At 34.5% G+C, this 26,951-nt stretch overlaps 2 protein-coding genes across 4 annotated transcripts; both read left to right on the top strand.

Annotated features, from left to right (window-relative positions):
• The first annotated feature begins 646 nt into the window (after window positions 1-646).
• On the top strand, window positions 647-6,522 carry LOC110774779 (3-ketoacyl-CoA thiolase 2, peroxisomal). The gene is made up of 14 exons (XM_021979368.2): window positions 647-961; window positions 2,335-2,411; window positions 2,504-2,588; window positions 2,969-3,095; window positions 3,387-3,485; window positions 3,624-3,691; window positions 3,832-3,939; window positions 4,028-4,105; window positions 4,209-4,341; window positions 4,434-4,530; window positions 4,984-5,107; window positions 5,221-5,329; window positions 5,956-6,039; window positions 6,155-6,522. The coding sequence occupies exons 1-14, from the start codon at window positions 872-874 to the stop codon at window positions 6,262-6,264; spliced, it is 1,389 nt and encodes a 462-aa protein (XP_021835060.1). The 5' UTR covers window positions 647-871; the 3' UTR covers window positions 6,265-6,522.
• A 3,286-nt stretch (window positions 6,523-9,808) lies between these two features.
• LOC110774788 (uncharacterized) lies at window positions 9,809-19,335 on the top strand. 3 transcript variants are annotated; one of them, XM_021979383.2, is made up of 11 exons: window positions 9,812-9,934; window positions 10,761-10,928; window positions 12,696-13,857; window positions 14,523-15,021; window positions 15,174-15,260; window positions 15,711-15,884; window positions 16,607-16,698; window positions 17,535-17,634; window positions 17,741-17,836; window positions 17,946-18,076; window positions 18,861-19,335. In XM_021979383.2, the coding sequence occupies exons 2-10, from the start codon at window positions 10,901-10,903 to the stop codon at window positions 18,003-18,005; spliced, it is 2,298 nt and encodes a 765-aa protein (XP_021835075.2). In that variant the 5' UTR covers window positions 9,812-9,934; window positions 10,761-10,900; the 3' UTR covers window positions 18,006-18,076; window positions 18,861-19,335. The 3 variants fall into 3 exon arrangements, with proteins under 3 accessions (XP_021835070.2, XP_021835075.2, XP_056699365.1); XM_021979378.2 differs by lacking the exon at window positions 10,761-10,928 and having other exon boundaries at window positions 9,809-9,934; XM_056843387.1 differs by lacking the exons at window positions 9,812-9,934; window positions 10,761-10,928 and adding an exon at window positions 11,295-11,325.
• Window positions 19,336-26,951: the final 7,616 nt, after the last annotated feature.

Raw genomic sequence — 26,951 nt, 5'->3', positions numbered from 1 at the left:
AAGATCCAAACATGAAACACGTAATAGTTGTACACTATATTTTTTTAATTCTGTATTACGTAACATTACTTCTTTTATTCATTTCAAATTGTGGTATTATTGACTTATTGTTATGAATAAGAAAATAAATGTTCAGATGAAGTTAGTCTAAACTCTATCGTTATCTTAGTCAACTGGATAACCCGTAGGTAAAACCAATCAAGTGAAATTATAAAGTTAATCTATCTTGTAAAGCCTAGACTTTCCCCCATTTCCTTAAATTAGGATTGAATCCAATTTAAGTAAAACATGTTCCAAAAACTTTAAGTTAATACAAACAAATGGAACAACGAAAACTCAGATTCAATGGTGGTTGACATGATACGCCAACAACGAATGACTCATATTCATTAGCGGATTAACCTGATTTGATAAAAACGAACAATTATATTCTCACTCAATAACGAATTGATCCGATTATCCAATAATGAGCAACTCACATTCAATAAGAAATTGACTTATCTACCAACAAAGAACAACTCACATTCAATAGTGAATTGGCCCGATTTGTCCAGCCAACCCTTAGTCAAATAGCCTATAGAATTTCATAGAATATCCAATAAAAAGATCTGACAAATTGTGACACAGACAGGAAACAAAACATATCCAAATTGGACAAGTACTTCACGTAAAATAATTTTCTATTTTTTTAAAATATTAACGTTTCCATTACGTCTTGAAGTGCTAAATACTAGCGGTGCTATAAATAAAGTCGTCATCATAATCAACATCTTTGTTATCCTAATTCCTCTAAATTATCTCATTTTTCAGATTAGAATTTAGAACCCTAGATTGAAAGAAAGGATTGCGATATTTTCGTAGATTTGCAGAGATGGAGAGAGCAATTAACAGACAGAAAATTCTTCTCGATCATCTTCGTCCAACTTCTTCCTCCGATCACAATTATGAAGCTGCTCTCTCTGTATGTATCTGTTTATTTTGTTTTTTCTTCAAATTGTAACAATTTATTTATGTTTTGAATACTTGTGTTGAATTGGTTGATTGGTTTGTGTTTCTGCAATTGCGCGATCTGTTTGATTAAGATGCAGTAACATGCATGTTATTCTAATTTGAACTTCTTATTCTTCATAACGATACTGAATTAATAGGATTATGCTAGACAGATATGAGATTGATGCTTTTGGATAGTTTGTTGTGAAGCTGAAATTGGATTGTTAGTTTTGGGAGGATTTATTTGGATAGATGAGATTCGCGGGTATTGGGTGAACTATTAATGATTTGGGGATCTTTGTAGTTGGTAATTGCATGCATGTGGCAAGAATGTCATCTTGAAAAACTCGAATTGTGATTCCAACTCTTTTAGCTGAGCTGAATTGTATTTAAAACAGTTGGATCTAATCTGAATTACGCTGGTTAAAATGCGGTGTTAATAATGTGTAGTGCTACGTTTTGGAGAAGTGGAAAACAATTGGCTGTTGTGATGGTTGTCTTATGGCGGTGGTTGTGATTGCTGTATGGGAGATTGTGTATGCTTGGGGACTTATGATTTTGGTGTTTTGGTCATCTATCATGTGGTTGCAGACTTGCAGTATCGTGTTATGGAATGAGCCACGAGGAAATAGGTCTCTTTGTAGGATGTTGCTTGTTTCTTTATCATTGCCTCATTTATCAGTCATCCTGTTGTAATTCCTGATAGCCACTTTCAACAACAAAGCGACTCTTAGGCTTCTTCTCTTATTGTAGTTCTGATAGGAGGAAAGATATGTCAGTTTCTTGTAGAATGGTAGACTTTGCTAATTTGGTTTGGTTATAAGGTTTGAGCTAATTCATCGTTGACGCACTGTAGAGTGCAGAGTGCTCAAATTTATCGTTGACATACCAGTGTCTGACACATACCGGACAAGTTAATTATTGTTCATGGTTTGAGTATAAACCTTGAAAAATACTCCGTAACAGGTAAGAATAGAAAGGCCTTTCGTCTCCCTGTCAGATACTTCTACCATTTCTTCTCATTGTTCTCAATAATCCAAATAACATACTTGTAATATGTAGGGGGTGCGGTAGGAGTCTATAACATTCTATGTTCGACATCTTTATTACTTTGCAGCAGATCTATTTATATGTCTTTGCGAACTCTTCGAAAGTTGATTGCAATTTCTTAATGTTGTTGTTGCTCATTTGTTATTCGAATATGCTTTGAGAAGCAGACTGTAAATTTTATTGTAGAAAGTGTGTTCATCTATAATATTCTACGCGTCGTGTGATACATGCAGTATAAGGATCTTTTCTTAATACTCTCTCTCACATTTCCCTTGATCGTGGTGATTGTTGCAGGCATCCAACTGCATGGCAGGGGATTCTGCTGCTTATCACAGGACCAGTGCTTTTGGTGATGATGTTGTCATAGTAGCGTAAGTTATCATTGTTGTTGTATCATACTACTATTACCAACATTCTAAGGTTATTAAATTTGTTAGCAATACCGCATCTTGTATTTTTACAGGGCACATCGCTCTCCACTTTGCAAGGCAAAACGAGGTTCTTTAAAGGATACATTTCCTGATGATATTCTTGCACCAGTTTTGAAGGTACCCATATGCATTATTCAGAATTATGCTGTTAAATTGTAATCCATTTCCAAATGGCTTGTAGAATTATTGATACGAAAGTGATTGAAGATATATTACCAAAATCATTTAAAAAGTTTTTGAACATGCCGAGATTGAAGTAATTTATCAGTTTGCCTTTAACTTAATTGTTACTTGTTTCTTTGGCAGAGCCACTGAAATCTCAATATTCGTAATTTAATATATTGTAAAACATGTTTGCCTCTCTTCTCCATGGCCCGTCATTTTTCCTTTGGATTCTTCCCTTCCCTTCGTGTTACTTTTCTCAAGACTGCAAACCTATTTCACTGTATTTCAAGATTTTCTGTTTTGTTTATACTGACCTCTGCTTGTATATGTAGGCATTGATAGAGAAAACAAATGTGAACCCTGCCGAAGTTGGGGACATTGTTGTGGGAACTGTTTTGGCCCCAGGTTCCCAGAGAGCCAGTGAGTGTAGGATGGCAGCATTTTATGCTGGTTTCCCAGGTATATCTCTTCCCTTTTGACCAATGACGAGTTTGATGATTGGTTCGGAAGTACCTTACTACTTTTTAGTAATTAATGTAAAACAGGTTGTATGTGAGTAATAGGATAGCTCGTATCCATTTTGGATGTATGCAACTTTGTCTGTGGAACTTGCTTCATTCTTGAAAATCCCCACCCCGTTTTTTGTGCGTTACATGGCTTTCATTGAGCAAAATGGATGGAGGACATGATTATGACTATTTACCATACAAGTAATAAATCTTACTAACTTGGCTTGTCCATTGTGAACAGAAACTGTTCCTATAAGGACTGTGAATAGGCAATGTTCTTCAGGGCTTCAGGCAGTTGCTGATGTTGCAGCAGCCATTAAAGCCGGATTTTATGATATAGGTAAGGATCTTGGCTTAGTGTAGTGTTAAGTGTAAAGCTCCCACCCTCATCGGAAGAAGGGTGCTGATTAAGTGTGGTTCTGAATGCATACTACATAGTATGTATAGATAATCATGTTTCCAAATTTTCACATTGCAGGAATTGGTGCTGGATTAGAGTCAATGACATCAAACCCAATGGCTTGGGAAGGATCTGTCAATCCCAGAGTAAGTACTAAGTAATCTTACAGATAAGGCTACACGGACATACCTGTTTTGGCTATGTATGCATGTAGTATGACTATTGAGAATTTTTCTGTTATGACTTATGAGGCTGTATAGTTCTTGATATATTCCTTCTGTGGTAGGTAAAAGAAATTGTTCAAGCCCAAGATTGTCTTCTTCCTATGGGTATCACTTCAGAAAATGTGGCACACCGCTTTGGTGTGACGAGGGAAGAACAGGACCAAGCAGCAGTGAGTTACATGACCTTTCAGATGCGGTGTACTTGTTAGGTGCTTTAATAGAGTTGTCTAATGATTTGTTTGAGCTGTGACCTGTTAGGTGGAGTCTCACAGGAAAGCTGCTGCTGCCACTGCTGCTGGTAAATTTAAAGATGAAATAATACCTATACACACAAAGGTAATCTTCTTTTTAAACTGTTATGTTCAGTTGTGTCTCATTTGTCTATTCATTCTCTCAGGAACTTTCCTGTTCCTCATTTGTTTCCCATCCACTGTTTTAGATTGTTGATCCAAAAACTGGTGATGAGAAGTCTATTACTGTCACTGTGGATGATGGTATCCGGCCGAACGCAACTGTTGCAGATCTGGCCAAGTTGAAGCCTGTTTTCAAGAAGAGTGGGACAACTACTGCTGGTACAGGATGTTACAGTAGTGAATTTTAATTCTCGTCCTAGTGGATCTTCTTCATATGTTAATTTTCTTTTTCTTTTCCTTTTATGCTGTAGGAAATTCTAGCCAGGTGACTGATGGTGCTGGAGCTGTTCTGCTGATGAAGAGAAGTGTTGCCATGCGTAAAGGGATGCCTATTCTTGGTGTCTTTAGGTATAAATGTGGTTCATTTTTTTTATTTTTTTTATTTCTCCTCTATCCCCACCCTTTTGCCTTCTTCCTCCTTTTGGTTTCGTGTGGATCTGTTGTGTTTGGCAAGTTGTAACATGTGGTGATGGCACATTGCAATTGATGCATATATATGTCTCTTGTTTTCTAAGACTGATAGGAACATGTTAGATATGATTTAGAGATGTGGGCGCATTTAAGAGTTGGAAGCTTTGGCCACTATCATTAATCTTTATACCTTCATGGCTTCATTTGCTCAACTATCAGTGATTCTGATCTTTGAATATCATGCTAATCCACCAGTTACATAAGTTACTGTCGCACTCTAGAGTATCCTGATGCATTTTGTATCTCACTTCCTTTTTTAATCTATTTTGAGCTCTTATATTCTCTAATGCCTGGAACTCTGGATTATATAATTGAAACTTCCTCATGCAGGACTTTTGCTGCTGTTGGAGTTGACCCTGCTATCATGGGAATTGGTCCAGCTGTTGCAATCCCAGCTGCTGTGAAGGCTGCTGGCTTGGAACTTGATGACATCGATCTCTTCGAAATAAATGAGGTGAGAGTTGGGCATTTCTGAAGAAATTCATGCTGGAGTTTGGATCGTATTGAGGATATGTTGCTTTTACATTACATGAAATAACATTTGTTTCTCTCATATGAATTTTACAGGCTTTCGCTTCTCAGTTTGTGTACTGCCGTAAGAAGTTAGGTCTTGATCCAGAAAAGATCAATGTAAATGGAGGGGCTATGGCAATAGGGCATCCATTGGGTGCAACAGGTACTGAGATTATATATTTATGTTTGGGTACCCACCTACTTGATTTTTACCCTTGCGCCGAGTCTGTTCTCAAAACTTTAGTTAATGCTGTTAGCTTGAACGAAACATGATTTGTTGTGAGCTTGACATGTCTGGTTCCGTTTTCTCAGAAACACAATCTCAGTAAATTTCATGACATAAACATCAATTGCTGGCATTTACGTAGTACAACTTTAAGGGCTCATATTTTGTAGATGGCTGGCTATGTTAAGAGCAAGAGGTTGAGAAGAGTGTTCTTGACTTTGTAGGATGATCATTATGCCAATATATAGGATTCCACCCTTCCCTTTCAAAGTAATAATCCACTCTAGTTATAAGTTAAATTTGAATCTTTTCCTGTATTTTCCTCAATAGCTTTATTTGAATCTAACATAAGCTAATGTTAAGGTGTAAACCTTCAAGTAGTGGAGGATATTTATGGTAGTTTAACTAAAAAATGACTTAAAATGAGATGTAACCTATTAGGGACGGAGAGTATATTACGGAGTAGTTCAGAAGAGTTATATCTAATTCTATTTAGTATTTACAAATAAGATTAACTTGTACTTTCCTAATCAGATTTATGGTGGTCTCTGGTGTTGTTATAGGTGCCCGTTGTGTTGCTACCTTGTTGCATGAGATGAAGCGTCGTGGTAAAGACTGTCGATTTGGAGTTATATCAATGTGCATAGGTACGGGCACTCTTTATTCCCCTGTTTAGTGAAATCATACTAGTAAACAAACTCATGGATATATCATATATGTATATGGTATTAAAAAAATTGATGTTTTTCTCTGCAACTACAGGCACTGGAATGGGTGCTGCAGCGGTTTTTGAGAGGGGGGATTCTGCTGATGAGCTATGCAATGCTCGTAAAGTCGAAACCCATGATTTCCTCTCAAAAGATGCTCGATGATTTTTTGGAACAGCAAACAATTGGTGAAAAAGGTTTAGAGAATGAAGATAAATACCACTGCTGATTGTTTACAAAGTGTACAACTAAAACTGCATGTTACCACCTACTTTACCGTAGAATACAGGAAGTCAAGTATCTGCGCAGTTTCTGATGTTCTGGTATTGAATGTATTACAGACAATTTTAGTACTGTATTCAACTTCTATATATTTGTTTTCTTCAAAATAAAAGGTACAATAAAATCTACTACTTGCTTGAATTGCCACAGATATGCGGCATCTTGCCTATCAAAAGCGTGGTGTGCATTACTTTTCCTACCTTTGTCCGGACTTTAGATTAACTGAAATTAATCCAAAGATACGCTCACGTAGTACTACCTTTGTTCAATTATAGTTGTCGGTATTAACTGAAATTACACTACAATGACATATAAACAGAAGGAATACTTTAGTATGGTATTACTGTGTTAGTAGCCCCTCTAATTGTTTGGTTAAGCAAGAGAAAGGTTTAGAAAACCCCTCAACCTTTGTTCTCTACTTTTATAGAGGTAGGCAATCAACAATGTTTCTCTACAAAAACAGCAACCGCCAATCGTCACATCAACTAGCGCAACTGGGTCAAACGCCCAAAGCGGCAACCTGTTGCATCTACTACCATCAACTGCAACACCTAATGCAGGTTGCAGCAATCGCTCACTGTCGCTACCACAATTTCGGAAGCTGCTACATAGGAAGTTGCTACTTCCAGGGTACCAAATAGTAACATACCTTGGGCTTCCATGGGTTGTTTTCACATAAGCAACCCTACATGAGATTAAAATTTAAATCTAAAATAACAACTCCACATGGAATTTGAAATTTTATACCAATCACAGACAAGGGTTTCATACTCTTAGTCTTAGGGTATATGTATTCCTTTCGCACAATTTCATTTTCACCTTTAAATGAATGAGCATATACGATCTTTAGTCGAGGTCAAATCCGAGTTGTTTATTGAGACTCTTAACTCATACTTCCTCCGTTTCTGAAAGTTCTTTACGCTTTGGAAAATGTGTCCAAATATTAAAAACTTTGACTGTAAATTCTCACTATTATATACATCAAAACGTTATATATAAGATATTGTTAGATTGGTCTCGGTATGTATTTTCGGAATATCAAATTTCTATAATTTTTTCACATACGAAATTGGATATATTAATAGTTAAATATTGCATTGGAGTTCGTGTAAATAGTAACTGTAAAGATCTTTTTGAAACGGAGGTAGTATATTTTTTGAGATGCTTTTCAAGGGAGGTTAATGTTATTTGTGGATTGATGGTGTTTTTCGAGATGACACGGAGGTGTTGTAGGTTAGGGAGGTGGTTTCAGTCGAAAATTAGGTGTAGCGGGATGGTCAATGTAGTAGTCAACGTCGGTCAAGAGTTGTGGGTTCGAAGAAGAGTTTGTGGTAAATGATGATTACCTTGGTGGGAGGGAGGGCGGGGGAACTCGTAGAGGAAAATGGGATAATTTGATTAACGAGGTGTGTTTTTTTGTTTTATTTTGGAAGGGGCATAACTCAACACTCAATTTACTTGGCAATCAACATTCTCTCTTACATAATACTTAAGGATGAAACGCATAGTCACGGGTTAAGTAGCATAGTGGATTCAAAATAACAAATTTGTGTTGATATGAGTTACTAATTTGGTACAAAAAAATCTCCATGTGGAATGATGTTCTTGTAGACATGATGTTTTGTTTTTTTTTGTTTTTTTTGCTTTGTGTTTGAAAGCTCATGGCGTATTCTTATAAGCAGATCTTTGCGTGTTTATGACTTTCTAATTCACTCTTTAGACGGCATCCTTTTAAGTTTTTTTTTTTTTTTTTTTTTTTGTGTGTGTGTGTGTGTGACTTAGTATTCACTTTCTTAGACTTTTTATTGTTTTAGTTTTTTCACATTAGTAAGTTGTTGGACCGTGCGCTAGCGCCGATCCCAAGGTATACAAATTTAGTTTGCAGAAATTTTATGTTAAAGACTAACATTTACAAATTATGCTAGAAAAATAATGCTAAAGTTCGATTTGCATGTAATTAATAGTATGATCATACACACGTTCAAAATATTTGTGTCATTGATGTTGTAGTATTCCACAAACAAAATTGATATGAGAGACGAGAAGAAGGCGGAGGAAAGTTAGGTTAGAAAGAGTGACGCGATAAATTTGGTAGAATTAAGTATTGGTTCCCAACAAAAGAAAGAAAGAAAGGCAAAATAGAAAAAAAAAAAAGAAAAAAAAAAGAGACACATGGTAGCTATGTTACCAAAGATATAATTGTCCACACACTATTGATAAGAATAAGACAAAAAAAAAAAAATTAAGGTATAAAATGGGGGCAAAATGGTAAGTGCACTATTGGGGAATAGAAAGGCAAAATAGAAAAAAGAAAAAGAAAAAAGAGACACATGGTAGCTATGTTACCAAGGATATAATTGTCCACACACTATTGATAAGAATAAGACAAAAAAAAATTAAGGTATAAAATGGGGGTAAAATGGTAAGTGCACTATTGGGTGAATAGTAATAGAAGTTCAAGGCTTTATAAGTGTTAGAATTAGTCAATTTAGACCCTAGTGACAGACTTAGAAGTTTTGACGATTGGTCAAACCCCGATTTTGGAGCGGTATAGCCTAACCCGTAGGGCCCAAATGTTGGAGGTCCAAAAAAACAAAAATGAATATTTAAAGTCTAAAACCGTAAAAAAAAAAAAAAGGAAAATCTTCCTTTGTTTTATGCGCGCAGAATCAATAAAAGTCAATCATTAAAATCAAATTAAACTTTTCAATTTCCCAAAGAAAACATTTCAATTTCTTTCTCCAATTTAAATTGGATGCATAGTTCATTAGTTCGGAAGCTAACTGGAAAAGACTCGATCCTAAATCTCGAATAACACTTTTAATTTCAAGGGTTTATTTGTTTCAAATTACCTTTACTTATTTTTTAAAAACAAAATTTAGATAAAATAAGTTCAAATAATAATTTTTTTTTAGCAAAGTTATGTTTTTTCAAACAATCTACTACAGTATAACACACAATAATATTTCCTCCGTCTCTTTTTGTTCTTTACGTTTGGTATTTTTCACGCATTTTAACGATTAATTAATTTGTATCAAGATTCCTCAATTTTTTTATTTAAACAAGATAAATTACGTTTATTTATAATGTTTTAACTTTTATCAAAATGCTGAATGGAAAAATTTTAATGTCCCAATGGAAAACTGTAAAAGATTAAATGACCTAATGTATTTAATTGGTTAAAATAATAATTGGACACAAATTTTAATATAATACTAAGTCATTAATGTGATAATATAAAAGAAAATGTAAAGAACATTTTGAAATACCAAAAAAAAAAAAATATAAAGAACAAAAAAAGACGGAGGGAATACTATTTTTCAGTAAAATAAGTTCAAATAAGTTAATTTCGAAATTTAGTAAACCAGACAGAAAAGTAAGTCACACTTATACGAATACCAAAATTGTGTACTCCAAAATTGTGTACTCCGTACAGTTATACGAGTACAAACGAACCTCCTCTTGTTTTTTCACCGCTCTTCTCTTCCATCTCTCGGATTCCATTCTTCTGTTCATATGGCGGAGCATCACCACCACAAACCCTCGATTTCCGGTAAACCTAATTCTTCCCTCTTTATGTTTTTTGATTTCTCAAATGTGCTAAACAAAAATTTCCTTTTTTTCCCCTGTTGTAGTCTTGTAGAAATGAAAAATTAAATGTTAATTGATTGTTGTTTCCATTATTTAATTAATTTTTTTTCATGCTTTTATTTAATTATTTTCATGATCTGGGTTTTGGGTTGATCCTGATTTTAGGAATTTATGTACAAATTTCATGGGTTTTTTTAACCCGTTTGAGGATATCTTGCTCAAATTTAATTTGGTTTGCTCTAATTTAACCTTTGAAAATTCAGTAGGGTAATTCTGCATTTTTTTGAATTATAAATGTCGTTAAGAATTAATTTTGTTGATGTTCCAAGGACGGTTTTTGCTCTAATTTGATGGTATGATGTTTCCGAAAGTTTCCAGCTGATTGACTGATGGATTGTTTATAGGATAATCCTATTGTGTTTTGATTTGTTAGGCGTTTTCTGGGTTCAGGAAAAAGAGTAATAGCTTCAGTGCTAATTTCGGATTGTGCAAAGTTGATTTCTGGGTTGCATTCGGGTACAGTATGTGTGTAGAACACTCCTGTTATTGCCTGTCCCTCAGCACGATTTCATGGCCATTGTTATACCCTCTCTAAATGCTGCAATATTATGAAATTGTTTTCAATTTATGATATGATTGTAAGATTGAAAATAATACAACTTTAACTAAATTAGAACTTTTGGTATATATGTAAAAATGATTAAGAAAGACTTATATTTTGGATATGTGTTGATGAACATTTCTATTAGGATATTTGTTCCTGATATGGTCTCTTTTGATCTTTCTAGAATGAAGTGTTGTCAAATTAAACCACTGCAATTCCATTGGAGCATAGACTTGTCTTTTGATCATGCTGCAATCTTACAGAATTGCATATGTATGCATCTAGTCCATACAGTGAATCTGCTCTGGTCACAGCTAATGAAACATGGTGGCATCAAGCATATGTGACTCATGTGAGCATTCTACTGAATGTCATGGCCCTCACTGTTTTCTGAATGTGAACTGTCACCTGAAGCTTTAGCTTCAGCTTCATTTTTGCAATTGAAGTAATATTAAGTATGTTTTGGAAAGAAGTTGTACTGTAAATAAGAAGTCACCTTTCAACTCATGAAGTGAAACATTGTGTGTTATGTTGTATTATCATGAACTTGGAGGTTTCAAACTTTTCTAAGGCTTGAATGTGAATTTATCATTTTAGATTTATTTTCTGCTCATAAAAGTATAACACTATATGTTGGTGTATCAACTTGGGTCAGTCATGGAGTTCGATGATGAAGGCTGTAATGTAATGCTATTAACCGGTCTTATGGGTTTCTCCAAATGATCACATTAAGATGGCTCTGCATAACAGTAAGTTGAACGTCCTTGATGTAGTGGCTGACTGGATGTTGCTTAACATTGAATACCAGATTCATTCGGTATCATCACAGCTCAAGAGATTATAATATGTACAATATGCCACGTGCCTTTTTCTTGAGGGGTATCTAGTGAAATTTGATATGCTTGAAATCCCTGACCATGTTTTGTGTGATTGTGGACTTGGTTAGTTAGCTCCTCTTGCACGTTAAAACTCTGGGCTTTGTTTTCTGATTTATAAAACAGAGTCCCATCTGTTTTTTCTTTCTTGCTCGTGAGGAATATGTCAAGGCAATTATTTGCCTCTATTTTCTAGTGTCATTTGTTTCAAGGGGAAATTCTATCAGCAAATCTTGAGTTAGTTGGATGACTTTCACTTCAGAAATTTGAGAGGCAGAGTTAGAGAATTTGCGGCTTTGTTGATAGTCTTTATTGTTTAAGTTTTTGAATGCTTAAAGGGGCATTTAACCATTTCCCTTGGTTTGTGGCTTTTTAAAACCAAAAAAACCGAGATTAGTTTTTCCGTGACTACAAGTACTAATAATGCCTGAGATTGTTATTTTTCCAATTTAGTGCGTTGTTGAGGTGAATGTGGTATTCATATTCTCACTGGTCCCAAATATCCGACTTTTTGAATGAAGATGTCTCCTGAAGTCACCACTGGATTGAAAAAAAGAAGGTTTTTTCTGAATTGTTTATAATGGCATTGCTTTGCTCTCTTGAGTGTGAGTATGTAATTAGTTACCATGCAAAACCTCAAGGGAATGCAAATTGGTTGCTTGACTAAGTTTGGTGAGTGTCTCAATGTTTTTCCAGTTACCGGTTTCAGGCCCTGGTCAATAATCTGCCGTCAACGAGAGGACTTCGGAAATCTAGAGTAGTAACGGATGTATGTAAAGGAACTAGATGTATGGTTGATGGCCATTGAAGATATTGAAGATCCCCCCCCCCCCACAGATATTGGCTCCTGGTTTAGTATTTCACACGTCTACCTACACGTGGTCCTCTGTAGGTTGATTTATCTGGGTTCTAATAGGTTTTCTTAACTGAAAGCGTAGGTGTCGTGGTTTCCCTTGCCTTTTATCAGAACGTGTCGTTAGTCTAGAAGTTCCGTGGAGATGATTCTAAACAGATATCTGTATAATCTGTGAAGATCTCTTTATTTTGTCTATGGGGTGGGGAGGCTAGAACATGGGTAGGAGCTTCGTTTCGTTTAATGGTTTCCCTTTTCCCCTGTGTTAAATGCTGCTTGAAATTTTTGTTTACAGCCTTTTGGCCCTAGCAGTAGCAAATAAGTTATTTGAATTGAATCTTTGATTGAATTCTCTCTGCTTAGTGTTGATGTATGTGATTTGCCTTTGCAGATTCAGATCTCATGGATATTGATCAGGTCTTGGTTGTTCCTGACACTCCTGATAGGGTATCTAAATCACCTAAAAATATTTGTAAGATCTCTGAGCCTGCGGAGTCCAGTTCGAGAAATACTATGTTGGCAAGTAGAGGCATTACGGATAGAAGGAGACGTTTGGGTGATAATATTCGTGCTGCAGGAATGTATTCTCATTCTGGGGGTAATCTTGGTGATATTGCTAGAAGTCAGGGTGCAAGCGGCACTGCCATTCCTACTTCTAGCTTCAGAAATGCTCCAATGTCCAGTACTATAGAGGGCAAGACCGTTAAACACATGGACAGACATCACTGTAACCATCAGCACTTGGTGGATGACAAATTTTCACGTTCTAGTCTTCCAGGAATATCATCTCACCATCCCAACAGAAGACTGAACCCTGTTTTGATTGAAAATGGTGAAATTCCAAAGCATTCCTCTAAAACATCAAGAGATGATTTAAGGTCTCGACCGATGAACAAGGGTTATTTGCCTCCAAACAATGCTGGTTCTTTACATACTGCTGGAGTTTCTTCGCAACAGTACAAAGGTTCTAGTCTTCCAGGAATATCATCTCACCATCCCAACAGAAGACAGGACTCCGCTTTGGTAGAACATGGTGAGGTTCCTAAGTCTTCCTCTAAATCCACAAGAGAGAATTTAGGGGCCCGAAAGATGAACACAGGTTATGTGCTTCCCGACAATATTGCTTCTTTACATACTGCTGGATGTTCTTCGAAATCTATTAGTAGTGAGAATAAGGGAAAGGTGAAGGTTGGTCATGATAATCCTGTCCATTGTGATGTTCATTCGGTGGAAGGGAATGATAATATTTGCCTCATTGCTTCTGATCATGATACTGTGGAGGGTCTCTCGATGGCACCTCACTCTTTCAGACCTAGTACAACTGTGCGGAAAAGGTGGGTACGCAATGGGTGTATATCTCCACACAATATAGCAAAGGCCAAAAGGTTAGCTGAGACTTCTGGTAATGGATCTCAAAACACTGAGTGTGCTGTGATATCTGGTGGGTCTCATCCTATAGTTGATGTTAACGAGGTAACTTCCAAACATAATGCTGCATCCCGAGCGAAAGGGAAAGAGCTGTACGAATCTTCTCCAAAAGGCCATGCAGACAGGTACTATTTTACACATATAACAGTTAATGCGCAAGACCTATCTTTTTCTGGCAGAACGAGAAAAAAACAGAGAGACAAGTTTATCTCCCTTTGAACTTTGAAGTGTTATTTTTTCTCTATACAATAGATTGCCTTCGGGTTTCTGTAATTTGATTTCTTTGGCTTGGTGATCCTGTTTGGCTCATTATCTTTTTGATGTTGGATATCCAGGAATGCATTTTGAGTTTTTTTTGTAATAGAGATTGTTGTTTTTCAGTAGAATCTGACGGCAAGATGTGTTTTTTTCTAACTAAAGAAAGACTAGAGAAATATATAGTAGGGATCTGTCGTTTCTAGTCGTTTTACTATGACTAGTACACTGTTTTCCAGCAGTATTTACACTGGTGGCAGTTTTGGTTGGAAATTATCATTTCCAGTAGGTCTAGTCCAAAGGTTGCATGTAATGTGAAGGCATTTTTCTAAGTTATGGTCAACCCAAATTGAAAACACTATTCCCTTTTCAGAGTGAATCTGTGAGGGGGAATTATAGCTGCCACACTTTACTTTCTGTTTCTTCGTGCGTAGTGACGTAAAAGCTTGAGAGACTCTACGAAGAAGTATTTTATGTGTTATTAAATCTATGTGTTAGACTGTTAGTTGACTGATTATGAACACTATATTTACAGGAGAAGTGATGTTGGGCATTTTGCTGATGGATGGTGCAATGGTAAATTTCCTGAGGACTGCGTTCTTGTACAAGACACCAGTGGCAACTCAAACAAAAAGGTTTTGGGAAAAAGCTCTACGTCATTTCCTGCAACGTCGTCCGAGCAAAAGCCTGTGCTTAATGAGGGCCAGATTCACACACCAACCTCAATTATTAAAAGACAAAAGAAGCACACCTTGAGTTTAGGAAGCCCAGAGAAAAGGTCAGAGGTAATTTGTTTGAGTTCAGGTGGGGAATCATCGACCAGGAAGTCAGTTAGGGATCGTTGTCGTTTGCCTCCGAGTGAATTAGGTTCCTCGGTAGCTGTTGGTGAAATTTCTCCGGAAGTGAGAGAGAGTGTCACACAAACCGATAATGACGCTGAAACTAGGGATGTACAACTCCAAGCAGATGAGATGTTGGCTCGTGAACTGCAGGAGCAGTTATATAATGAAATATCTGAACCTTCTAGTCACGAGGTCTGTGTTTTTTTCTCCTCGATGCTCTCTTAACATTTTTTTATGTAGCGGTTGAGCTCTGGTTGGTGGTGTTTCTTTTTATCTTATTTAGTATTTGGGCTGGGTGTGGGAATGTCTTTGTTGGATATGAACTCTGCGCTATTTTGCTGCAGATACTTTCATCACTAGGCTGGGTAGAGCATCAGGAAGACCATGTGCAGCCTGCTTCTTCAAGAGGAAGCCATCGCACACATGCTTTTGTAAGTAATATGAAGCATCATTGATATTAATGACTTGATGCTTCTTGGTTTAATGCCATGTATCTTTTGCTCTGGAGAATTCATGTTATAAGATAACCTCCCTTCACATGTCTCACCAGTGCCACACTGTCACCACCCTCCAAACTTGTAACTAAACCATGCCTGAATTGGGGTTTTTCCAGTTTCCTACATCTATTTTGAGATCCACTCTGCTATTTGTTTCCTAGCAAATGTGAAAGATTAAGTTTTTTTTTCTTTTTTTGAAAAAAAAACTTGTGAACAGCGTATCATTTTTAGAGCTTGTGGGTTCCATCACTGGTGATGCATGATTGTTGCCTCTTTTTGGTGCTTGACAATTGGAACCCCTCAGTGTGTGGCTGCGTGCCCTTTCTTCTGCTATTAAACATTGCACTGTATTATTATTAAAAAACTTTCTTGGATTTTCTGTAGGGGGCTGCTCCACCATTAACTCGGCAAGCTTCTCAGTCTTTGCGCAACCGTTTGTTCCGTCGAGGAGCTCAAGCGCGCCTCCCCAGATCAAATGTACCGAGGCTAAGGAGTCATGTTCATCGCTATCCTAGAGGGAGGGGTAGATTATTCCCTTCAGATATGGATGTTGACATGGTATGACCTGTTAAAATGCGTCTTAATTGTCTGCTATTTGTTTTGGTTTTTCTTCTAAACTTTAATGAACCACGAGTCTTTGCTCTTGTTCTCTTTTCTTTGGAAGGGATTTGGTGAAAGAAATTAAAAAAATACTAGTTGTGGCTTCTTTCAATCCATACCCAACCATTTAAATTCCCATATTTGAGCTTCCTCTTTCTTTCAAGGCAAGGGCTTAGCATATTGTAGTCTTTCTACCATTGCATTTTATAATAGCTAATGCCAGATTTATATCAAACATAGCATTGCATAAAGCCATAAAGTTTAAAATTGAAATGTTTTTTCTGCTTTGCAATTATGTTCGGTAGGCTTGCTCTGTACTTCCTTTTTCCCAGTTCTTTTTCTATAGCTTGTATTCTAGACTGGGTACAGAACATATTAGGATTGCAACTATTTAAATCTAAACCTTAGTCTATTAACCAACCGATTGACTCAAAGATATATTCTCAATTATTGGTCTTATTTTTGCTGTGCAACTTTACATTACAATTCCAGTACAATTCATAGTCTGTTGTGTTACTTGTGTAGTAAGGTGTTTCATCATTTTTTTCGTGGTTCGTGTCAAGCATGCTTGGTTAATTATCTGAAGAAAGTGTGCATGTGTTTGGTGTCTTAGCATATTCTGTAGTTGCTTGTCTTCTCCCATTCATTTGTATGATAAAAAGTCTTTCAATGTTATGTAGAGAATGGATTTACTTGAAACAATGGAAGCTGTGGTAAATGATGATATCAGAATGGTCAATCAACTCCTTGAGTCTGATCGTGAATTTGGAGAGTAAGTCCTCCTCCAATACTTTTTAGTTTCCCCTGCTTGTGCTGTTAGATATGTATGTCTTCTAAGGCTTCTTTTAAAATTTCTCTTTCAAATTTTGTTCTTTTACTTTACTTGTATTGAAGTTGGGCGACTCAGTATGCAGGTGCTGCATATTCTTTAGCAAATGTTTCTTTCCTTTCCAATCTGCAGATTGCTTTTTTTATTCTTCTTAATTCCTTGTGAGTTCACACATATCACTGAAAAATTTTCACCTTTCTGCACTTAGTTTTTTGAGTAGTCGTCTCAGTCCGGGTTAACTGTGTAAGTGCTTGAAGCGATAACCAGTTACAATTTATTTTTTCTATTTGATCATGTGCACGGCTTTATTTTTCTTGTCTACTCTCTGTTCTTTATATTTCCCTCCTTTGTAGTTCCATTGGAAGTGTTTGGAAGGTTAAGGACTAGGCATTCTTTTGACAAATATTTGTATATATACTTGCATCCCAGTCCAAGTCTCTTCTTTTAGAATTTTTCTTATGGTTAAAGGTAAGCGTTACTCTCCAATTCTAAAACATTATGAAGACCTCCCATGTTACCTGTACAAATTTAAATGCATTTATTATATATGTTTTTTCCTTATCAAATCACCTCAAATTTTGATAATATTTGAATCGTGAACCTTGTACTACTTCACGTGTCTTAACCCAAAATCAGAATTGAGAGTATCCATTTTAATCTTTCTTTTTATTATGATTTTAAGTACACGTTTTGCTTTTCCCATATATTGAGGTATGTCCGGTGTTATGGGGCTCAATGGTTGTACAACAAGTGTTTTGATCCTGCATATTTATGTGCAGAAATGATTACGAAATGTTATTGGCTCTTGATGAAAACAATCATACACATCTTGGTGCATCAGTTGCTCGAATAGCGAACCTCCCGGAGTCCACAGTACATGTAAGTATCCTTGCATATGGCGTCAGTGGTGGATATTAAAAGATGAAGAAACTTGAGACTGCTACCTGCAACTCTAGCACTAAATGCTGTTCTTTTCTATGTACAGAATGATAACTGTGAAGTTTGTTCAATTTGTCTTGAAACTCCAGCTATTGGAGACACCATGCGACATCTTCCTTGCTTGCACAAATTTCACAAAGATGTAAGCTTTACACTAATGATGATAACTTCCCTTTTAATTTTAAGTTGGTTGATTTGGACAATTGTTTTGGATTTCTGATTGTTTTGTTGGTCCCGTGGCATCGTGGCAGTGTATCGATCCATGGCTGAGAAGAAGAAGATCATGTCCAGTTTGCAAGTCAGATATTTGAATGTTTTTCGGTTGACTCGATCCCTTTCTTTGCATCATGAACCCGCCTGCGTTCTCATCGTGACCATGAAGGTAAATTGAAAATCTAGTGTCATTAACATGTTGTAGTTGAAGAAGTTTCCTTTTGTCTTTCCTAGTTCTGTTAATTCCAGACATTTAAGGAGATTTTTTTGGTAATTTTTTTTTTGGTGTGATGTGTTTTGCAAAAAATTTACTATTTAAGTGGTCTTTTGGTATGATGTGTTTCGCAAAATACACAAGAAGTTGAGGAAATTCAACTTCCTGAGTTCCTAGTAAATAGCAATATATGCAACTGTTTGATTTAGCAATAGCACAGGAGGTGCAAATTTTTGCATAATTTTACTTCCCTCTGATAAAGGAAGTTGCTTACCTAGCCGAAGCCACCCCTCCAGGTAAGAGAACCTCCCCATGTGGAATAAAACTTCCTTTATTCAACCAAACCGATTTTGGCACTTCCTTGGAAAGTTGGAATGAAATTCAGGAAGTGATATATACTTACACCAAATGACTACTTAAATTCCTAAAACAAGTTGTTCCTTATAAATGAGATTTGGTATATAAACACCAAATCACGCCAACCTGCACAATATTGTTTAAGCATCTCACCAAGGCCTATTATATGTTTGCCTATTTGTTTTGGTGTTGTTTGGTCCAAGTTGTAGATTACGTTTGTAAATTGTCTTTAGAATTAGGAATTGAATATTTTTAAACATGCTTTATTTGTTAATTTCCGAGTATTTCTCAAGTATGCTTGACTGGTATGCTAAATCAAGCATTTATCATTCGTTTTGCTTTCAATTACTGTTAAACTCATACTCCCATGTCTGAAATGTAGAAGCATTGTGTTTTTGAGGCGGACGCGAGAATGTTCTTTTACGTGTTTGAGCTATTGTTGATCGAATAGTCCTATATAACAAAGATCACAGAAAAGAACAACCGAAGCTGTAAAGTAAGGCTCTACTCGTGGAACACAAAGGATATTAATATAGGATTGTACTGTAATCTTTTGTTGTAATCTTTTGTTCGTGTAGTGAAGTGCATTAACCTGTATTAATGCTGAGATGAGCTACAAAATAGTTAGGACATTCTTCCCAACAAGTACAAGTTTTGGCGGCCATATTTGGTTTGTTTTGGATACTGCCATAACTACAAGCCCAAAGCTTCTTTGTGCATCTTTTACTAAGCCGAGACACCGTGAATGGTTATCGGTTCTTGCTGGCTCAGCCGTCAGTTTCTCCTGTTAAGAAAAATTTGTCATATTAGTCAGCAAATTCGGAAAATTACTCAATAATTATTTGTAGTTTCTATGATTTTCAAAAAGCCAAATCGAAAATGGGTAAACCTGTTCAATGGTTCCTAAAAATCTTGGCATAATGTTACCTCGTAAGAATTTCCTACGAAGTATTACATTTCCGTGATCTAATGCGAGTAATTTGCATCAGATCAAGCGCTATAGAACTAAAGTTCAATGTATGTGAACTAACTTGCAAATTGTAATGGTCATATAGGTTGAGGTACATACAAAAATATCGAAATTATTGGTAAACTGTTGCATGTTTTTGAGAAGCATGTGTCCCCTACCAAAGTACCAATGCTTTTGCTCGCACAGGAATAATTAGAGGAATGATATCTAAGAGCTAGATTTTTTGTATTTTTTATAGTAAAGTCTATTCATTAATAAAATGGCATACAATATTTATAAAGGATATGTGACTTTAACAAATACACATCAAATTGAATCAAACAAAGATTTTTTTGACGAATGGAAAAAGCAAATTCATGCGTGTGTGGCCCAAACTCTATCTTGTAGATGAATTATCGAGAGCAGATAGAACTATAGAAGAGTCTATTTTCATTCTCTTTCTTCATAAGAGTTATGGAACACCTAAAATGCTCTTACATTTACATACATCGAAATCTATTTTAAAAACTCAAATATGTCACTCCTTCCTACTTAAAAAGAGAAATCATGTGACGGATGAGTTGATTTACAAGTGTTCCAAACCATTACTATTAAAACTTTTCAAGATTAAGGAGATCAAGGGTCCCTAATAATTCTTTTTTGCCCATCGAGTAATCATAAATTAATTAAAATAAGGTTACAAAGGGCAACAACCTAGCTACTAACATAACAAAAACTATGATGGACACTAACAACCCTTACATGGCCGTATTAACAGAAACGAGCTACACTTGCACTTAAAAACCAACTAATAGTAGACTTTATAAGCCGGAAAACCACTAAAGATTTTGCTTGTTTGCCCTTCATTGCCAGAATCACCTTGCCAATAATTTTGTGCACCAAAGCATACAATATACATGCTTTCTAAATGTTGATTTCCACTTAATTAGCCCGAACTGAAGCTTAGGCAATACACATAAAGATGTGCCTTTGAAAACCTGTGGAATTTATGAGACAAAGAAAGAAACATAAGGATAATAATGTCACGGGGAGGTTGTAAATTGCAATGATACGTATAAACAGGGTGACTAATAATGTTATTAGTGAAGTAGTGATATATTCTCTTTTCCCTTGTTTGTACATGTGGATACATACAATGTATAAGAAGTTGTTTTTGAAACTTTTCTTTCAGCTTTTAAAGTAGAGAGTCTCTAGAATTGGTAGGATGGGGTTTTGGAGGGTTGTAGACTTGTGGTTAAACGTTAGAGAATGACATTCTTATTTATATGTAGGATTAATTATGGTGACATCTATTTCCAATTATGCAGAATATTTTTATTATCTTTTGAATTCATAAAATAAAGTCATTTGTGCTTTATATCACGAATTTCAAGGGCTAGGCTATATACATTCTAGGTCTCCCGCTTTGACTGCGGAGGTGTGACAGACTATACAAAAGTCAAAAGCAATAATATATAATCTTTGTATTAATATACGTAATCTTTGTATAGTTAGCATTACTACGTAATAGCCTATGTAATCTTTGTATATCCCCTAAATTAGCCTAGAATCATGCTATCCGTTACATATACTACTGTGTACCGAAGAAATCAATACAGAGCAAGGAATTGAAGAATACTTGTTACATTTTCAATTTCATTTAACCTAATTAATTGTTTTATTTGAATTTCTGTATTTGGATTATTGAAAATTTACTTTTCTTGTGTTGATTAAATCGTATTATACTCTTGTAATGATGCAAATACGAAATATTGGAAACTAACATTGGAATTAGGAGTAATTTTAATTGATTTGAATCTTGAATCTTTGATCGATCATGATAGAATCTAATATCTATATTATATTACATAAGGGAAGAGGGGATGGGCTTTTCGGTAATTCCACTTTTGGTGTCCCATATAAAAGACTAAAATACCTTTTGCACTTTTACAAAGTTGATTTTTAATGCAATAACAAAGGCTCAAAACGCCCAAAACCTTCTTAGTGGGCCCATAAAGACAATTGTACAGAGTACAACTGATTTGACTGCGATAACAACCTAAAATCTTCTTTGTTACAATTACTAAAATTAGGGAAAGTTTCAAGAATAAACTTTATTTTCTTAACGCAAGATTGAATTGAATTAATTAAAAAATATAAAGAATAGCTAATTAGTTGAAATGTCTTAACGCAAGATTGAATTGTAATTGGGGAAACTATCTTATGGAAGCTATCTTAAATTCAGAAAGTGATAATTAAATAATATTCTATTTTTCTACTCTACGTAAAATAATTATACACAAAGAAGATAACTAAACAAATTTACGTTGACCAACCACGGGAATTAAGATTAGCCAAACTCGAGGGATATGCATTTATGGTTACCAATAATCAATTAAATTAAGGGAAATCAATTACATACTCTGATACTCATGATAAAAGTCAACATTGCCATATCAATTGGTCCGATCTCTACATAACATGCCGAAATTAAACTAGCATACTCTTAATATAGATTTAAATACAAAACAAACCCGATTTGAATTAATTACAACTTATAACCATTTTAAATATTTTTATTCCCAAATTAACCCCATAATTGCATTGAGTGCGTAGACGCAACTAATTTCTTCTAGCCATAACATCCTTTCTAGGACGTCACTGATAAGACTAGCCATAATTGCATTGACTCAATAAGAATAAGGTGTCCATAATTGCATTGACTCAATAAGACTAAGGTGTCTTATACTTCGTAATTAACATAAATAATAAAGTTAGAAAATCTAAGGCAACAAGGGGAACATCTGGCACGCATTGCGTGCATATAATACTAGTATATATATAAAGGAAGCATATTTGCTGAAATATTAGAGCGCCACATAGGATTTGTAATACCCCATATTTTTAGGCATTTTATTAATCATTTTATGCATTTTTTTAATATATATATTTGATATTAAATTATTTTGGAAGGGAAAATATTCAAATGTCTTCGAGGGAATATTATTTTAAACTGAATTTTAATCATTTTTTTTCCAGATTTTATTAATTCTTAATTCTATTAGGAATCAATTTTGGAGAAAAAGAGTTTTAATCAACTTAATATTATTTTATAAATCCGAAAATTATGTTTAGTATTTTGTAAAATCATTCTTATACGATAATATATTTATGAGAATATATTTCGGATTTATTTTGGAAAAATAAGATAATTCTATTTAAAATTGGATTTAAAGAGTTTTAGCAATTCAAAATTCCCTAAAAATCCGAATTCTTTGAGATAAATTCTGAAACTTTCAGGATAAATCTTAATTAATTATTCAAGCCTCTGTTTAATTTCGTGATTTTATCTTTTGTATTTCTATTTTAAACAATTTTACTCTAAACCGAATATCACCAAAATCATGACTAGATTCAGAATCCTATCATAACTTAAACACCAACCAGGGCTGTACCTCTTAGGGTTCTATTATAACCCTAACCCTAATCCTACACCTATAAATACCCCCTACTTTATTCATAATTCCTCACACCAAAAGTTGAGAGTTTTCCCAAGCCCGCTCTTAAACTTCTTCTCCCTCTTTGGCTCTAAACCTTCTTACCTAAAACCCTTATACCACCACTACGACACCCCCGTCGTGCACTACTTGCCGCCGACGTCTACCTTTTGGTGTCGTGACTTCCACACCCCAATTGTTTTCAAAGCCTTCTCTTTTACGGTCAGTTTTTACTATTTAAAATCTTCTAAATTAATGCCGTAATTTTTAAAAGTTTATTTTTAAAACCATAGTTCGAAGTTTTGATTTATAATACTATTATTATGCATTCATAACATGAATTAAATTTAAGTCCATTAGATTTATTTTTATTAATTTAATTGTTTAATCATGAATTAATTAGGGTTTTATTTATTAATTGTTAGGAACTCGTGAGTGATCCGTAGCAGGATCAAATTTATCTTTGTGTGAGGTATTATTTAATCAAGGTACGTGTATGTGGCTAGATTGTTATATATTGAAATCTATGTATGGTTTGATTATTAACTTCGAATTATTAATTGTTTTCAAATTGAAAATTGTGAATTAGTGATTTTGAATTGTTTCTTGATTTGTGAAAATTGTTTGAGGATTTTTGAAAGGTTAAATATTTTTCTTGATTTTAATATGATGATGGATTTGTTCAAGTTGTGTTTGAAGTAGTTTTTTTAGTTTTGATGAGTTATAAATCTTTATTTCAAAATACGTTGTTTTCTTTAAAAATAAATTTGATTAAATAAAAGGAGGATTGTTGGTTTATCATTTGGTTGGAATTGGATGGTATTTCATAACATTATTGTACTTTTATAAAGTCTCAAGGTGGAATGGATTTCATGGAACTTTTATGTTCATACGCATCACTTGTTGTGTAAGTCGAGGGTCACTTGTTGACTATTATTTGGTTAGTACCCCAATGTATAGATTTGTGATGGAATACTAGCTCGGGGTTGTGCACATTTAGGAAGGAAGGGGAGATAAGAAGAGGTGTTTTGATTTCCATATTCTAATTGGAATCTATTTTTTTGGAAAGTTTCTACTTTTGGAATATTGTTATATTTGGAAAGTTTATATATTTGGAATATTTCTTTTCATGGAATGTTTCTACTTTTGGAATCTTAAATCTTGAAATGTTTATACTTTTGAAAAGTTACTATTTATGGAAAGTTACTATTTATGGAAAGTTTCTAATTTTGGAAAATGAATATTCTATGATTTCAATTAAGCAAGTTTGAATTAAATGGTTTGTGAAAGTATGTTCAAATATATATAAATGTTTTACATGTCTTGCATATATTCGTACTTAGCTTTTGCTAACCCGTATTTACTATTTGTTTTGGCTTGGCCCTGTTCACCTTTTGGTGAGCAGTTTTCAGGAACTTGATGTGATGATGTGACATGCTTGCATACGGGATTAATGGAGAGTTCACTAGTTAGGATTTATTTTTCTAAGTTGGTTTCATTTGTGAGTTCAGATTTTAGTATTTTAATTTCAAGGGTTTATTCAATATACACTATTATTTATTTCGATTATTATTATTTAATAAAGAAAAGTATTTGAGTTATTCCGCTGCATTAGTTGAGTCAATTAGCCTTTAACGTAATCACGTGGCGGTAATACCCCTAAGTTTCTCTCAAGGTTGGTTTTATTCAATTAAATATTGGTTTTAAAAAGAGAGAAATTTGGGGTGTTACAGGATTACTATTGGTTTCGGCCAATAAAAAATAAGATTTCTAATTTATTTTTGAATTAAAAAAATCAAGTGCCACATAGATAATTAATTAGGTGCCACGTAGATATTTTAATTAATTAATTACTAAATATATACTACTAGCTTCATCCAAAATCAAACATTCTAATAACTAAAAATAAATCTAAAAATAAAATTCATACAAAAACAAACACTAATTTAAAATAAAAGTCATCCAAAATCAAACACTAATCTAAATAAAATTCAATCTAAAATCAAACACTAATCCAATGTAGGAAATCGAATGCTTTCGGCCAATGAAAAAATAATAATTTGAAATTATTTTTGAATTAGAAAAGTCGAGTGACACATAGATAAATAATTAGGCGCCACGTAAATATTTTTATCAATTAATTATTAATATTACGCATATACAATTTCATCAAAAATCAAACACTCTAATAATTAAAAAAAATAAATCTAAAATGAAATCCAAAATAAAAAATAATCTAATCTAATATATAAATATATCAGTTTGTATATATAAAAATTTTGTTTAAACATTTGCCAAAAAAAGTTTTATTTAAACTTAAGAATTTATTAAAATTCGTGCATCGCACGGGCTAAAATCTAGTATGCTAATATTCTGTAAATAATTTTTTTGTATCTTGTTTTCGTATTTTTCTCATTGCTCAGTCCTTGTTATATACAAAAGGAACAACGTAATATTAGGCTAAATCAATGCAACTAATTACGTAATGCTAGGCTATAATATCTCACCTAAATATATATACTTGCCTAATACAAAATATACGAAATAATCAAAAAGATTATTTACAGAATATTAACATATTCTATCAGATCATTTCAATTTTCAACAATTACATTTCTCTTTTGCTGCAATGCTAATTCAATCTAGTGGAATTTTCAACAGCTCGTTTGATTTTGTTAGAATATATGATAACTAGTCTTATATGCACGCGTTGCGTGTGGGTATTTAAAAACTAAATATTGTATTAGTAGTATATTACATTTAATCACCTAAAAAAATAATAGTTAAAAAAACATGTTCATATACAATTTTTATTCGACTTCCCTCAAGCTCGTTGTACAAAAGCACTGCAAGTTACATCATGCGCCCTCTTCTTCCAATTCCACCCCTTCACTACCTAATACAATTACAAACTGCAAAAATTCCCATGAATAATAACTCTAAAATAAGATACTCACATATTGATACGTACTCCAGTACAAAAGGTCAACATTTAGATAAGATAGGTGCATACATTGATATAAGTTAGACTCCGTACTTAAGACAACTGAAGAACATAATTAAAGACTACGAAAACATATTCTTTGATTTTCCATGAATGTTCCTTAACACAGTAAATAGAATGTATGGCGGAACTCTATGCAAAATTAATCTACAACTAATTTACTTCCAAGTTTCCATTTCTATGTGGATATGGAATTGACAAAATAAAAGCAGAAAGAGCACATTATAGAACGATGACTTTTTAGCCAATGTCGACATTGGGTAGATAGCAAGGCACGGGACACAAACCCATCTCAATGTTAAGAACCATTACTTCTTTGTTATACTCTTTGAGCTTCCACCATTGTTTGAGTCTTCTGCTCTTGACTGCTCCTGCAGTCAATTAGGTTGTTGCAACTTATTGGGGTTGTTTTGGCTTGGATTGTTGTTGCTGCTGTTGTTGCTTGCTGAAGTTGCTGGTACATTTGCGGATCGACATAAAGCTGTTGCCCAAAACACTTGGATATGGACTCAGCGTACAGCTCTCCTGTGGCTCTCCTTAAGCGCTGGATTTCCGCTGTTAATGCTTCATTTAGAGCTGCCAAAGATATAGAAAACTCAATGAAATTTTTGCTATACTACCAAGAAGTGGTAACTTCTAAATTATTTAACTATCAATGAATTAATAGTTTGTCATGCCAACTTAACCAAAATGTGAGCATGTTGCACGAACACCACGCTGTGATTCAATCTCTTACCGTTCTGATCTTTCTTTTTCTTTTTGAACACGGGGGGGGGGGGGGGGGGATTGGGAGGATTGATTGATTTGGTTCATACATGATGTTGAATCCAAATACACTTGTCACACCAATTCATTCATTCATAATCATATCAAATACACTAATTAGACTCCTTTTTTATAGCAAGACATATATATTATGCTAACAAAGACAGTACTCTCTAAGTAACTACAGGAAGAATGGAGATGAAGGCACCCGTGCAACATAACTTTTAATGGCCGTAGGTCTCAATACAGTTGAAAATG

Source organism: Spinacia oleracea, chromosome 1, assembly GCF_020520425.1.
Source record: "Spinacia oleracea cultivar Varoflay chromosome 1, BTI_SOV_V1, whole genome shotgun sequence".
NCBI classification, from domain to species: domain Eukaryota; kingdom Viridiplantae; phylum Streptophyta; class Magnoliopsida; order Caryophyllales; family Amaranthaceae; genus Spinacia; species Spinacia oleracea.
Note: the sequence above shows the minus strand (reverse complement) of the source record. Positions and strands in the feature narration are given on the sequence as shown.